Source organism: Nicotiana attenuata, unplaced genomic scaffold, assembly GCF_001879085.1.
Source record: "Nicotiana attenuata strain UT unplaced genomic scaffold, NIATTr2, whole genome shotgun sequence".
Lineage (NCBI taxonomy): Eukaryota > Viridiplantae > Streptophyta > Magnoliopsida > Solanales > Solanaceae > Nicotiana > Nicotiana attenuata.
Genome location: NW_017676761.1, coordinates 11,235 through 28,057, shown reverse-complemented (window position 1 = coordinate 28,057; position 16,823 = coordinate 11,235). Strand labels below are relative to the sequence as shown.

At 37.1% G+C, this 16,823-nt stretch overlaps 1 protein-coding gene across 1 annotated transcript; it reads right to left on the bottom strand.

Moving 5' to 3' along the window:
• Positions 1–7,158: 7,158 nt before the first annotated feature.
• Positions 7,159–9,037, bottom strand: LOC109221197 (E3 ubiquitin-protein ligase PUB23-like). Its single transcript, XM_019385663.1, has one exon. It carries the CDS (start codon positions 8,536–8,538, stop codon positions 7,264–7,266), a length of 1,275 nt encoding a protein of 424 aa, XP_019241208.1. The 5' UTR covers positions 8,539–9,037; the 3' UTR covers positions 7,159–7,263.
• Positions 9,038–16,823: the final 7,786 nt, after the last annotated feature.

Sequence of the window (16,823 nt, the reverse complement as noted above, 5' to 3'; positions counted from 1 at the left end):
ATCCCCTATTAACTGCTTCCCCCAAGTTTATTTCTGCTATTTCGTTTGTCGGGATGCTCGGTTTTGAGTTTCGGAGAGTTTTGGGACACAGTTCCCTAAATGAGAGCTTAAGTGTTGGAAAGTTGACCGTAGTCGGAACAATGTGAAGACGATCTCAGGATGGAAATCTGATGGTTCCGTTAGCTCTGTTAGGTGATTTCGGGTTTAGGGTGTGTTCGGATTGTGTTTTGGAGGTCCATAGCTAAATTAGGCTTGAAATGCCGAAGGTTGAATTTTGAATTTTGGTTCGATAGTGAGATTTTGATCCGAGGGTCGGAATGGAATTTCGAGAGTTGCAGTAGTTCCGTGTTATGTCATTTGGGATGTGCGTGCAAAGTTTCAGGTCATTCGGACAAGGTTTGGTAGACTTTTTGATTGAAAGCGTATTTTGAGAAATTTGGAGTTCTTAGGCTTGAATCCATGGATAAATAGGTGTTTTGATCTTGTTTTGAGTGCTCCAAAGGTTGGAACAAGTTTGAATGAGGTTTTAGGATATGTTGATGCCTTTGGTTGAGGTCCCGGGGACTCGGGATGAATTCGGATGGTTAACGGAGGAAATTTTGAAGTTGAAATTGTGCAGCAGCTGTTCTTCTGGTATTTTCTTATCTGCGGTCTGGGAACCGCCAGAAGCGGCGCAGAGGGCCGCAGAAGCGAAATTGGGATTTTCCCCCAAAAACCGCAGATGCGATGAAATTTCCGCAGAAGCGGAACCGCTCCTACGGTTAGAGGTCCGCAGATGCGGAAGCTGGTATTTTTTAAGTGAGAGTCGTGTCCGCAGAAGCGGGACCGCAGATACGGTCCAGGGCCGCAAATGCGGTAATCGCTGGGCAGAACCTATATTTTCTTGCCTTCGCGAAATTTATTCACTTTTCACCTCTTTGCAAACGGGAAGAAGCTTTTGGAGCATTTTTCAAGAGGGATTTTCAGAGGAGTCCATTGGGGTAAGGTCTTTGGTCCAAAACTCGTTATATTAGTGATTTTTATCATCCTAAGCATGAAAAATTTAGCAAATCAGTGGTATTGTGGAATTTAGGGCTTGGGATTAAGAGACATTGAAATGAGGATTTGAGGGGTCATTTGGACTCCGATTTCAGTGTTCTGGTATGTATGAACTCGTGAGAGTACGAAGTTTCTTGAAAATATAAATTTCACCCGATTCGAGAAGCTGGATTGAGGGGCGTTTTGGACATTTTACCTATTTCGCGTATTAGCTTAGAATTTAATCATAGAATCAGTTACTTGAAGTGTTATTTACGATATGCAATTGAATTGAATAGATTTGGGCCATTTAGAATCGAGTACTCATGGCAAAGACGTGGTATCAGGTTGATTTTGAGCTGGTTCGAGGTAAGTGGCTTGCCTAACCTTGTGTGGGGGACCTTCCCCTTAGGATATGATATATTTGATAACTGAAATGCCTTGTATGTGAGGTGACGAGCGCGTACTTGAGCTAACTGTTGAAAAATCCAATTTTTCTTTAAGTATTTCAATTGAGTTCCTTCTCCTGTCTTATTTTACTTGGGTATTTAGCCTGTTGTTAGTTTAGAAAAGATGTTTAGTAGAGTTAATTGCCTATTTGTTTAAATTGCCTTAATTGCATTACATGAAGCATGTTAGGCTAGAATTATCTGTTTACTTAGTACGAAATTTAGCATTTATTGAGTTTTCTTGTGTTGCTGCTGTGCGTTTTTAATTTGGGACTACGGGACGGCATCCCGGGAGATCCCCTGTAAGTATTTATGATCTGGACTGAGGTGCGGGATACCCAGAGATCCCCGGCACGTATATTGAGGATACCGAGAGATCCTCGGGATACTAAAAGATCCCTAGCATATATATTGAGGATACCAAGAGATCCTCGGGATACCAAGAGATCCCCGCATATATTGAGGATCCCAAGAGACCCTCGGGATACCAAGAGATTCCCCGCATATATTGAGGATACCAAGAGATCCTCGGGATACCAAGAGTCCCCAGCATATATTTGAGGATACCAAGAGATCCTCGGGATACCAAGAGATCCCTAGCATATATTGAAGATACCAAGAGATCCTCAGGATACCAAGAGATCCCTAGTATATATTTGAGGATACCAAGAGATACCTAGCATATATTGAGGATACCAAGAGATCCTCGGGATACCAAAAGATCCCTAGTATATTTTGAGGATACCAAGAGATCCCCGGTTACCATCCTTGCTATGAGTGGTAGTTCCTTGTGGTTTGCCTTTACCTCTGTTTCCGTTATTGTACTCTTATTATCCTGTATAGACTCCTACTGTAGATTCCCAATTGCACTGCTTATCTTATCTTGTCACTTTAATATTTATTTAATCTCAGTAGGGCCCTGACCTTCCTCGTCACTACTCAACCGAGGTTAGGCTTGGCACTTACTGAGTACCGCTGTGGTGTATCATGCCCTTTCTGCGCATGTTTTTCATGTGCAGATCCAGGTACCTCTACTCAGGCTTACCATTCTTTGAGGCGAGGCGATACTACGGGACTTCGAGGTATATCTGTCGCGCCCACGGACCGAGGAGTCTCTTTCTATTCCTTTATTTAGTATTTAACCCTTCTGTACTTTTGTTCTTGTTAGACATTCCGGAGATTAGAGCTATGTAGTGTTTTCTTAGCTTGTGGATCCGTGAGTTTCCGGATTTTGGGATAGTGTATCATATTTTGAGAAGTTGTGTGTATATGTCGAGCGGCATTTAAATATTATTTCCTTCAGTTATTTTTCGGCTTTTGATTATTTATTTCCGCAAGTTTAGTTTATTTTCCGCATTTGTTAGGCTTACCTAGTCATAGAGACTAGGTGTCGTCACGATAGTTCACGGAGTGCGAACTGGGTCGTGGCAGATAGTAATTAAGTAACGAGCGAAAATTTCTCTTAAAGTCTTTTGACTGAGCTCCTCGACAATTCAAAATTATGAACTGCATTTGATTACTGTGTGTTGTTGGTGTTGGTGGAGTCTGTTGTGGCGCCACTTGGGTCATTGTTGGTCCCTCATTGAGGGTATCAAAACGAGTCCGTATTTTCCTACCTCGGGGTGGTTTGTAGGGCGTAGATTTAGTGAGCAACTTTGAAGCTCCTGGGGGCACATGATGATCACCTTTCTTGCATAATGTTCTTTGAGGTCGTAATATTTGTTGTTGTTGAGGAAGCAAAGGATTGGCCGTGTTTCCCCGATATCCGCCATTTTTGCTGCCACCTCTAGTTGTTCTATTTCATCGAGTCCGTTGGGAGTTTGCTTTGCTTGCTGGGGAGTGTACGTGGAGTGGGTTGGTATGGTGCTGCTTGTGCATGCAAGGGGGATGGTATGTATAGAGATGACCTTTGTTGTATCCATGGGAACAGGGAGTGTGATGGAATCTGTGGTGGATAGAATGGGAGATCCATCGAAGCCGTTTGGTTGTAGTACAGTGGTGGGAGTGGTGTGTGTGTTTGAAAATATTGCATTGATGATGGTGGGTGCATGGCCCATAGACACTGGTTGTATAGTTCCACCCCCATCCTCATGCCTTCCGTTACTATTTGTGCAATGTCTGCTAGATTTTGTAGCAGCAGTATCACCTCCTGCCCTTCCACTTCCATCATGAAGGTTAGTGCATGGTCTTGTAGGCTCATCTCCAGCCAAGATTGAGGGTACGTTTGTGTTGGTGGATACTAGGTAATGTATAGTGGTGGTAAGTGTTGTGGTGGGTTGTTCCAAGGGTGATTTATTTGGCGATTCATTGTTATGGGGTGGTTGAGAAGAGGTGTGTTGGAGTAGGATAGAGTTCTCCTGTGTTGATGATTTAGGCCTAGACGGTTCATGCTGGGTTTGGGTAATTTTGTCAGGCTGTTTGCGTGTAGTAGTGGAGTTAAAATTATGTGTTTGAATTAATGAAGTGGGTTCAGGCGTAGGGTGAATTTGAGTGGTCAGCTCTTGCGGTTGATTTGATGTAGTAATTAATGATTCAAAGCTGGTAGGGGTAAATTCATAGGGGAGGGATTCATGTGACGTGTGTGATAGGTGTTGGGCTGATTGAGGAGTGTTTAAGTTGTGAATAGGCTGTATCGTTGGCTTTGGGCTTGGGGTAGCAGAAGGCTTAGGGCCATCAAGAGCTTGGTTATTTGTTGTCATGGAAATTTGGTTTTGGGCTTGGTCTGACTGTGCTGATGAGCTGGCCTCCATGTCTTTCATGCAGTACACGTGGCTTTGTGTGGCATGTGATATTTTGGACGTGGAAGAAGGTGTTTCTGATTGGTGTCCATTGTATTGAGTAGGCGTGGTTGAGATATTTTAGTTTGGGCTGAGTGTGGTAACATCTGAATTAGGAGTGTTTGATTTGGGCTTTGGACAGGGTGGCATTGGCCCAGAGATAGTTGTGATGGAGTACAACATAGTAAGATCTAGATTTTCCTCAATTAGAGCAAATATTTCGTTATTAAAAAATTTGGGGGGGGGGGGGGGTATTTATGTCTTTTTCTTTAGTAGGGATGTTAGGGGAGGGGAGTGATTCGTTAAAAAACTTACCTGTAGGGCCCATGCTATTTGATTTTTGTGGCCCAGCCGTCTTGACTGCCCGAACTAGATGAATTTGTTGTAATTATAGATGTGATTTGAGTGGATGAATTCCTTTTCCTCGAGATGGGCTAGTGTTCTTGCCTTTTATTGGGAATGAGACTATTTTCCATTCGTTCGTATTAGATACATGTGAAGTTGAGGGTGTGTCTGTGTGGGTTGTGTTCTTTTTTGTTGTGTTGCTTTCTGTTGGAGTAATATTAGAAGTAGATGTATGTGATAACTGATTCGTAGGGTTGTGTGATTGTGTACATAGGTTTTTGTTATGGCCTAGTTTGCCACAGAGTGTACACAGCATTAAGAGTCCTTCGTATAGTATTTGTTGCCGATGATTTCCGATGAACACATGAGATTTTACTGGGCATTCAAGTGGAATTTCAATACAGATACATGCATATCGACCTCTAATTTTCGCTGATGTGCATGTATCTATTTTTAGTAATGTTCCAATTTTTGAACCAACCCGATGCAAGATCTCAAAGTCGCAGAATTCAGTTGGCAATTCTGGTATACGTATCCAAATGGCGAAATAGGTGAGTTGTGCATTGGAAGCTATGTACTTAGGCTCCCATTTACGAACTGATAAAAAGTGGTTAAATATGAACCAAGGTCAACCATGTAGGGCTTTGTTCATGTTTTCTTCCTAATGGAATTTAATTAGGAAGAAGTCATAGCCTAGATCTATGAGGGATATGTCTTCACTAGGCTGCCATAAAGAAACAAGTTTGTTTTTAAGCGTTTGGTGGCCAACTTGACGTCCAAACAGTTGTACAATGAATGAGGATTTTCAAGGTGAGTAGAGGCGAGATTTGTCAGTGGATGTGAGTGGTATAAAGCATTCATGTTGGTGATCATTTTCTGTTTCTTCGGATAAATCTAAAGGTGGTGATGGTTTGTTGGTAGTACTGGATGGTTGTGACATTTGTTGTTGGTTTAGGAGGGTGTCTTTGAAGGATGTTTTGGTATCATAGGAGGTATGTGGCGGTGAATCGATATGCATAGTACTTAGGTCTGGTGGTTCCGGCGGGGAGTTGGTGGGTGCTAGGTCCATGTGGAAGTTGTTTTGTGTAGAAGGTGAATTGTTTGTAGAGAGAAGGAGGAGTTTCTCTTACTAACCCATGACTCAAACGTAAATGAAAAATTCAACTCAAAAGTCAACCTCGGAATCCACCTCAAACCCGACAAAATTCACAATTTCAAAATAGCTATTCGATTACAAGTTCAACTATACCAAAATCATCAAATTTCGACCTCAAATCGACCTTCAAATCCCCATTTTATACTTTAGGAAAGTTTATACTAAAATCCCTAATTTTTTAATCATGATCTATAGCTATGTACTTTTAAGTACGTGGGAGAAATATGGACGGGAGATTTTTTTTTTTTGTTCTTTTTCTTTATTTATGGTCTAGATAGATACGTCTATTTCATGGTCCAAACACTTCAGCTTTTCTAATAGAAAATTTTCATTAACAATTATTTTTCAGTTTGTGTTTTTTTTTATTCATTGGACAGATCAAACCACCTCATATCCAGACAAATATTTTGAAAAAAGAAAAAGAATAATCAATCAACTAGAAAACAAAGGAGGGACACTTACCTAAATCTAAGACTTTGACCTTCCGAATTATTTACTAAACTCAGAACCATGTTATATTTCACCTATTTTAATTTGTGTGACACTTTTTATTTTTCAAGATTTAAATTTTATTAATTTTGATTGTGTATTTAAATATTAAATTTTAAAGTCTTTCGAAATAAAATTTATAGATTTTAAAATTACATGGAAAGTTTATAAATCATAGTAATTAATAATTTGAAATATTTTAAAAGTATATAAAAAATTAGATAAAAAATAACTCGTTTATCTCGAAATATTTCATTATGTGTTACTTTTTGCTTTTCGTGATTTAAATTATGTGAAAATTAATTAACATTAATATATTTTTCTATTATATTGATCGAGAAAAATTATAATTTATTGTAATTTTCATATAATTTTGAATTATCTAAAATTTAATTCTAAACTATTAAGTCAATCTAATTTAATTTAGCCCCAATAATTAGTTAAATTGATTCTCGAAGAGTAAGAAGAGATACTTATTTTAGGATGGAGGGAGTAAGAGTAAAATAGTAGACAGAAAACAAAAATCATCTCAAGAAGCTCAACAGATCAAAACAACTTTTCGTTCATATGTTTGTTGTTTTGTGAGGCTAATTAACTCTATCATTTATGGTCAAAGGTTACATCTTGAAATCTCTGTCAATTATATACATGACAAAGACAGATTTTAATTTCTATACATATACTGTTCATAATATAAGTAGAATCCTAGCCAAAACGAATCCTACTTTGGCTATTACATTCTCCATTACTATGTTCTCATACGTAAAAATATCCATTTTGGCCGGCTTTTGTAGCAAATTTTATTTGTTCTTCGCTGCTTTGGATTGTGGGGCTTACTTCTTAGCCCCAATGGGAGTAGCGACTAGCGTTATAACTCGTTAGGCGACCGAAGATCTAAAAGATGAAGTAATAACTTGTCATAACTAGCTATATTACATAGGGAGTGTAACAACAAAATTTCACCATCAATATATACAAGTTCAATTGATCCATCCAAACATGAAAAGGCCAAAACAAAATCAATTTTCTTTTATGAAGGATAAGAAGAGAGCAAATAAGGAGGAATACAAGAAGAATCTCTCCAAACCCTAGAATGTAACCTAAGAACTTCTTGAGCTCTATCCTTGGTCTTTAAACTACTATTCACTTGAAGCACCAAACACAACTTTGACACAACTCCCACTTGCAACATTTCTTGAAGAACCCTAGAATTCGCCGAAAATTTCGAAATAGAAGAAAGAATCCGCACTGCTCTATCACTTGCCACTTGAGAAACCCTAAGAATTTTCTTGGAAACAATGGCGACTCCAGCCCCATGGCTCGATAACTCAGCTCGGCCCTCGGCGCAGCTGCAAAGTTGGTGTAGAATTGCTAAGATCAATTCACATGATCTTCTTTCATTTGTGTCAAGAAGTAGCTCAATTAGGGTTGAAACTGCTCCAACTTCAATTGCTTTGATTCTATTTCTCCCCCATGGACAAAGTTCCACTAGTAATTTAAGTGCAGCCTTGGTAGCTTGTTGTGATATTTTGATTTTCAAAACAGATAATATTTCTTTAAAATATTCTTGTTTTACACCAATTAAAAACCCTGGATCAGCTACATTGAGAGCTGATTTTAATAGGGTTATTGCATAGGCTCGAGATTGGTAATTCCCACATTTCAAGAAATGCAATAAAGAATCCAAGAAAAGTTCATCTTGAGAGATGATCTTTTTTAAATCTTCATTAGAGGGATTAAGATTGAAGAGAATATCCAATGCTTCATCACTTGCCTCAGTGAACTCCAGTGACGTATGCAGAATTTTTCGCGAAACGATGTCAGATGACACATGCTTTGAATCTTCAACAAAAGCCATATCTTTCTTCTTTATAATTGAAGCTAAGAAATCTATAACCCAAACTGATTCTAAACACTTCTTGTTGCTCTCACTTGAATGGGCAATGGATCTAAGTTTCCTCAAGCAAGAAAGTTGCATTTCTTGGGATTCCATAGCTTGTTTAAGGAGTTTTAAAACATGGATTTTTGTTACTTGAGGCTTTGGATTTGGAATTGGCTCAATACCATTTGAAGAATTCATGATGCACCAAGATTGGATCAGACGGCGGAGAGTGTGGTTAGGGGTAAGATCAATAGTCAACAACTCTTGTTTTGTGACTGGACAAGTTGTGTTCTTGAATTTGATTAACCATTTCTCTATGTTTTCTCTATCATAGGTTATTCCACTTGATGTTGTGACTGGATCCCTCATCAGTTGCATTGAGATTGGGCAAAGAAAATAGTTAGGAACTTCAACTTCTGTCATCTTTTTTAGTTTCACCGTCAAGAGGTTTCAGGTTCGAACCTTTAGGAATGAAGAACTTATTGGTATAGTACAATTTATTTCCTTAGTGAACTTACTCAACACGAATCTGAATTAGCTGATCAATAGATTTCAAGAAAAGGCTAAGAGATAATATTGCGTATCTTTTCAAGTAATGGACCAGAGTTTTTTTTAGGGGAGAAGGAAAAGAATATCGTAAAAGGGCTTCTCGAAAAAGTAAAAAAGAAGGCATTCGATAGGTTGACCACTATCTCATAGGTATTCTAGTGATAAAACCGACGACTACACGATTCTATACCAAGTCAACAGAGTTTTAATGGTAATAAAGTGGAGTTTTTAAGAGGTTGAAGGAATTGAAATGTTGGTGATGATTTTTGTGGAAAAACAAGAGAAGGGTTGTTATATATATATACTTGTAAAGAGAAGTAAAGGGAGGTGCATGCAATTATAAGATGAACATTGATAAAGGAGAGAAGTCAACACGGAAATTCAGAAGAGAGAGAGAGAGATAAAGTTAATTAGAACAAGGAGAAAGGGGTTCTTAATGGACTTTTCCCAAGATTTTGGAAAATTTAAATTTTAAAATATTTAGAAGAAGTATGAATTTGACAAAAGGGAACAATAAGAGTTCATATTCTAATAGGGGATTTTTTTATTGAAAAATACACTCGCCACGTGAGGCAGTTAAATAATGACAGGTGTCGGCAAATTATAGAATGCTAGAAGGATGACGTGGAAATTATGGTCGAGGTTAAGCATAGGGGTGTCAATGGATATTTAAAATCGACTAAACTGACCAAACTGTTTCGTATCAAACCAATTTTTAGGTTTCTTTCAACAAAACTGTAGGTTTTTATATAAATTTTTAATCGTACTGATAGTTAGGGTAGATTTTTTATTTTATGAAAATAAATCGAAAAAAATACTGAATCGTACCGAGTATAGTTGCATGTGAAAAATATATTTATATATCAAGTTTAAAAATAATAAAGGATTAAATTTCTCCTTAGGCCTTGGAATTATGAACACGATTACAAGTCAACAAGTAATTAAACTCAAATCCTAATCCCAACCTATTATGCTACTCACGTTAAAGCTAAACTATTTCCAGCATATTCTCTAGCAAGCCAAAAGGTATATATTCTAGCGATTATGAGTAGCAAACTACAATGTATTGAATCAGGGGCGGCCCTTCCATAATTAAGCAAGTAAAGCAACTGCTTTAGGCCCCAAATTTTTTGGGGCCCCATTTTTTGTTACACCTAACAGGCTGTGTTTAAGTTTTAAAAAAGGTTTTGTGAAGTGAAAAAGTTTGAGTTCTTTCTTTAACAAGTATTCTTTAACAAGTATAGAGAAGAAGGAATTGCAACTGATATGATTTCTGCCAAAAAAAAATTGCACTTGAAATGAAATCGACCTGAATTTCGTAAGAAACTTATGATATATAGGAAATAACAATTTGATGAGAATGTTGATAATATAATCTCAAAATCTTTCGAAGAGTACTTTGGGGTTGATTACTTTATACATGGTAGACAAGACTATTTTTTTCACTTCAAAATAGATTTGAACAATTCAAGGCATATGGAAATATTTTTGGTTTTCTATTTAGCTCTAAAAATTAAGATCACTAGATGATGAAAATTAGAAAAAATATTGCCTTAAAGTTGAATGTTCCTCAAAGCATAATAATCAATTCGATATTGAGGGTTTAGATTTATTTTCAGAATTAAAAATATTAAGAAAAATAATACAATTAGAAGATAACAGTTTAATTGATACACTTGGTCAAATAAAAAAATTTGATTCTTATTCCAATGCCTATAATACTTATGGAATAATGTTAATAACTCTTGTTTCTGTCGTTTCAGCAAAAAAAATTCAAATTTAAAATTGATAAAATCTCACCTAAGATCAACAACGTCTCAATAAAGGTTAAATGGATTAGCTTTATTGTCAATTAAGAAAGACTTATTAGAATTTATTGATTTTAAGAAAATTATTAATAACTTTGTATCTAAGAAATATAAAAAAATTAGACTTCAAATAAATAAATAATTTTTTTTTTAAAAAAGAAAAAGTTAAAGCCCCTCATAAAATTTGGCTTTAGGCCACAAACTCGTCGGGCCGCCCCTGTATTGAATATGTTTCTTTCGTATGATTTAGGTTTATCCTTTTGTATATTTTGATCTTCTATAGACTTTATTCTTGAGTCCCACCCTGGTTAATATCTTTTCCCTCGTGTGATTTATATTTTTTTTTTTTGGCTTTACTTAGTTTCTCTTACGTTGTTGTTGAGTGGTTGAAGGATCTATACTCTGACCATCTTTCATGTTTTCTTAATTCATCGCCCTTTAAATAGTAAAATGTACAGAGATCTTTGCTAAGTCCTATAGAAGTACGTATGTTATTGCATTCTACTTCTACTAGTGACTTTTACATGACATTTAAAAAAATACCGAAAATTAATCGAACCGCACCAACACCGAAGAGAAACCGACATGATTGAGACGGTATTGAAAAGTCTAATTTTGATTATACATAATAGAATAATTATAAAATAACTGGCCAAGCCGAACCATTAACGCCCCTAGACTTGAGCATGACAACACCGGCCATTACGCTTGGGGAATGATATATAGTATCTGAATACGATCGTAAAATGCATGAACAAATTCATGTATTCCCTAAACAAAAATATTTGGAATCTTGTCTCCTATTTTGAGAATTTTTCTTGGAGAAGATGAAGTAGAAAAGAGAACATGTGGAAAAACTCAAAGAGACGAGTTATTATTATTAACTAGATGGGGGATGAATTAATGCATGAGACACACAAATGGGAGGACCAAGGTAAGATACGTCGGTGTTGGTTTGTGTGCTCACGGTTGAGGTACCCCTTTTTCGACCTTTTGAATTGATCTACTGCTTTGAGAGGGAAAAAAATGATTAATTGCCTAGTATATTATTTTCTTCTTCCACTTTAATTGATTTTTTTTTCTTGCTGTTTTACATATATTAAAAAATTTATCTTTTAACATTAATTACCATTGAAATTGATCATATTAATCTTAATTTATTTATTGAAAATACGACAAACACTTCCAGGATTGTATGAGCCCGTGACGTTGTGGGCCAATTCCGGTTTGAACTGGTATTCGTAGATGGATCTATGAAAGAAAGGTTGTCGAGAAGTTGTGATAGTGGGATAGTGGATATGATAGGAGGGTTATTTCTGAGAAATATAATTGGAGGACGAAAAATGGAGCTACTAGGGAAGTTAGGAAAGCTATGATAAGCGGGAAAATATGGAGAATATGGTGGATCATCTGACACTATGACCGGGGCTTGGGTAGGGGTGGCATCTAGTAAGCTAGGTGGTGGCGGGGGTGGAGCCTTACCAGTGATCCAAGCCTGATACATGTCCGTCATGTATTGTCTTAACATCCTTACCTCTTCAACCAACCCAGTGTCTCATTCAAACAATTGCTTTTGAGCACCAGTATCAACCAACTCAATTTCGTTGTTGTCTACCATTGCCTTTCGACTTTAAGTTGTAGGGAGGAGTTACCAGTTTAGGAACCACAAACCAACCACACTTCTGCTATAATAAAGATAACAAAGAAGAACAAAATGAAGTCATCACGTTAGCGTTAGGGCATTTAACATAAGATAATCTCACATTATGTGTGATGCACCTAGTCACTGTTAACGGTTCTAAAATGACTTTGAAGGTACGAAGGTCATAAGGCATCATCCCAATTTCTTGTTCTAGCCTTCCTCTTTTCTTTCCTCTTTAACACTCCTTGGTTTGCTCTTTTTCTTTCCTCTCTTTTTCTTTCTGATTATCACTCTTTTCTTCCCTCTCATTTCTCACATCCCATAACTTCATCTTTTCTTTTTCTTTTTCTTTTTCTTTTTCTTTTTTAATTTAAAAATAATTCGATCGAACCTGATGTAGATTGCGTACATATCAGGTTTCACTTGAATCGGACCAAGCGTACTTCTGGAAAAGTAATGGAAAAAATCTAAAAAAATTTCAAAAATACAAAATAGGTAATAGGGTAACAAAATAACTCAACAAACTCAACTTGACTACGACAGACTCTAACACCATCTAAAAGACTAAATACTATTGGATAAGACTAAAGTAAAAGACAACATGAATGACAGATTCAAAACATAAAAAGTATCCTCAAACAAGCTCCCGAATGCGACGGTCCTAGCTGGGATGGTCCTGGGGTATCTGTCATGCTCAAGATCTGGTAAGTGGATCCATACCTGTATGAGAAAGATAAGACCATATAGAGTTAAAAACTTAGGACACTGTGCGAGACAATAACACTTCCTATTGGACATATGCAAGACATGATTGAGATTATTTTTGCAAAATGGCCTACGTGACCAAAAGGTGGCTAGAAGTGCAAACTCAGATAGGTCAACCTCTAGGACATGGAAAAACATCTCGTAAAGGCCTATACGGCCGCAAAATCTTAGGAATCATAGTTCTCAAAATTACTTTGCAAAAATGACCACTTTGCATAAATGGTCGATGCGGTCAAGAATGGCTAAGCATGAAAATATAACAAGAATGGACCTTAAACATAGAGGACACCTTGTTGTGGACTTAGGACTAAGACATGTGTCACTGAACCACTTTTGCAAAAATGACCTCATTTGCAAGAACGACCGATATGGCCAAAAGCGGCTAGACATGCAAATTCAACAAGAACGGGCCTTAAAGTAAGGAGACAGCTAATTATAGATTCAAGACTCTCCAAACACGGTTCAACGAGTCACTTTGTAAAAATAGCCCTATTTTGCAAAAAAGACCGATGTGGCCAAAAGTGACTAGACACGCAAGATTTGGCTACGACCCCCGAAGCCAAAAACTTAAGACTCACTAGGAAGACCGGACCCTATGTGGGCTGCCTATGTATCCCGCCCGAAAGACGAAGATCATAGAGTCAACCACTAACCCTTGTATTACGAGCCCGTTTGGACATAAGAATGATTTCACCTTTTTTCGAAAAATTTTCACTTTTTTCCGAAATCAGTGTTTGGCCATAAAATTTTCAATTTTCAGTTGAAAGATGAATTTGGAATATTTCGAAAATTTGAAAAACTCCGAAAAGCTATTTTTCAAAATTTTCACTCAGATCACTCACAAAAATTTAAAAATAACCCAAAATTATATTCTTATCCAAACACAACTGTTATTTTTAAATACCATTTTCACTTGAAAAAATTTCTACTTTTTTTTTTGAAATTTTACAATTTTTATGTCCAAACGCCCAGTAAGATAGGTTGCCTATATTACACCCTTTAGAATGCGGCATTTCTCGGAAGCAACACGAACATTAATGTTATGTTGAACGGGTTGCCCTTAGTATATTCTTTGTATCTTTCCTTAATTAATAAACAAACGTGAAAATACAAGCGGCCATGCTTGATGCTGACAGAGGCTGATAGGCCTATGTGGTCCTTCGCATTTCATGGTAGCTGCTGATGGAATATTAGAATAATCAACGGAAGCAAATAGTTAAAATCAGTATAAATCGAAGAAAATTGCATAAATATATAGCCCAATACAACATAGTATATCGATATAGCCAGTTTTTTTTTTCTTTTTCCAGTTACACTAGTATATATACTCAATATTTTTTCTATAACAGTATTTACACACACTTACATATTATTATAAAGTATTTATGCACCTATGTTCGGAAATAGTCTATCCGCCCTTTCAGGGTAGGGGTAAGTTGCGTACATCCTACCCTCGCAAGAGCCACTTGTAGAATAACACTGGGTAGTTGTACTTACACACCTATGTAAACTGTATATTTATCTTGTATAAAGTGTATAATAGTGTATAAACATGTAGCAACCTTATATAGAATTGTATAAGAGTGTATAAACATTACTAGTTACAATGATGAACTTTCTTCTACGGTTTTCAGTCAAAGTTCTTGATCAAAACTGTTTAACCAAAAATTAGATTTTAGGTCAAAGCTTGAATTTAGAAGAACACGGGTTACTGATAATCGGAAAAGAGTATATAAAGAAAGAAATTTGTGAATAATATAATCAGAAAGCAAGTAAATCAAAGTATATTCCAATAGTGTTTTTTCCGTGTCTACAGTTGTTTGTGACTTTCCCTTTTATATCCATTTTGGGAATACAGACTTTACCTTTGCCATAATAAGACAATTATGAGCAATTAATGACTTTAAATGTTGCGTTATGCAATCATATATGTTAAATACATATTCTCTAACGTTTCCATTATTTAATACTCATTAATTGCTGTATCTGGGCTCTTTTTGCTGTCAGATTCATTCCTTTGACTCTTCACGATCTTTGACCTTGAAATGTCTTGAATAGGTACGAGCGTTGAATTACTTGTATGACTGCTCGTGCCTTCTCCATTTAACTTGTTCGTATCTGTTATTGCTCGTATCTGTTGTTGCTCGTATCTGTTAACCAACCTTAATTCTTTGACTGTTTGACCAGTCTATGTGTCATGACACGTCACCTCCAATATGCAGAGTAAATTTTTCCCAATACAGATAGTCCCCCCACTTTCCATTTATTCGTCAGTTGAATATTTGGAAGTGGATTTCATAAAGGAGAATTTTTGTCACCATTAATGCTGTGACAAGATTGACGCTTCAATGGTCATATCTATTTAATGTTCTTCACACGTGTCAACTCCTTGTTGATTCTGCAACTTGCACCCTTTTTAAGGTCCTTTTTTACTGTTCCACTATTCACGAAGTACCAGTTACCATTATTGTGACCCTTCCATTACTGCGTTTTCACTTTTTGACGATTACCTATAAATACAGTTTTACCTTTTAATTTCTTCCACACAAAACTTTTTCCCTCGAACACTTAAATTGTGCAAATCTCTGTTTACTTCTTCTTCTTCCTCATCATGTCTTCTTCGAACCCTAACCCTAAGAGAGTTCCTATTTTGGACAATTTCCCAATGCCCCTGTTAGACATAGAAGGGGTGGGAGACTTTGTATCTTAGGATCCTCTCGTGGTGGCGGTTCATCCATGCCTTCTCCTAGCCCTGGTTCTTCCTCTAGAACTAGAGGTTCTTTTACACAAAAATCATTTTCTAAGAGCAAGGAGGCCTCTAAACCATTACAGGAGCCCTTGGTAGAAGAGATAGTCCCTAACGACTTATCTTTTCATCACGATAGACAATCACTTCAAACCCAAGTTTCTGGTCTAGATCGTACCGATGCTTACCCCACTTTGATTACAGAGATTTTAACTCCCATAGTCCGCAAAGATTGTCACTGGAGTAACGATTTTCTCATTGCAATCCCCAATCCAAATCAAAGAATTACCTCCTATATGACTGGTCTTTCTTTTGTTTACACATACCTTTTTACTCTTGGTTTTAAACCAGCTATTGATCCAGTGATTCTTGATTTCTGTCGCTTCTTCAAAGTTTGTTTAGCACAGATTGGCCCACTGGTATGGAGGGCTGTCGCTTGTTTAAGGCATCTGCCCAATTTGGCAAACATTAATTTCACCTTTCCTCACTTAATTCATCTATACTCCCCTAGACTTTTTCACAATGGCGTCTTTACCTTAGTGGCTAGGAGTAAGAGGGTTTTGGTGAGCCCAGAAGATGATAAGGATCGTGGCTGCTATGCCCGATTTGTTGCTGCTCCCACAGTTGGTTTAGTGGGTGAACAAAACGTTCCCTTCCCTGAGAAGTGGAACTTTGCACGTAAGTCTTTCATCTCTCTCGTATCTCTTTCTTTCGAGTTTATCAATTTCCTTAACTTTGTTTCCCTTTTTTTAGCAACCATGGGAGTTGTGAGAACATTCCCAATTTTCGTGGTTGAGTAGATAAATTATTGAAAGTCGCGCCTATGGAGGCTAGGTCTTGGAAATTTATTTCCAATCGTCATGGTTGGAAAGTAAAGACTCACGGTATGAGTTTTTGTCTTTCTCATATGTAAAAGTTTTTCCCTTTATTGCTTTAACTTTCAACCTTCTCTTTGTCAGGTTTTGCTATTCGAGGTGCTACTGCTGAAGCAGTTGTGGCCTCTCGTTTAGGAACCCAACTTTCCTTAGAAAGTGCTCAGGATATTCTTTTGAAAAGGAAAACCACAGACGATGATAGCTCCGACGAAGAAGAGGAGGATGGTTCCTTGGTGATAAGGCCAAGAGTTAGGAGACGTATAAGCTGAAGTTTCTCATCACCTTTCTCCTACCGGGCCTGTTAATCTTGTCTCTGATGATGA

Coding starts and splice junctions, on each gene's coding strand:
- LOC109221197 (XM_019385663.1), bottom strand. CDS start 8,538: ATGACAGAAGTTGAAGTTCCTAACTATTTTCTTTGCCCAATCTCAATG.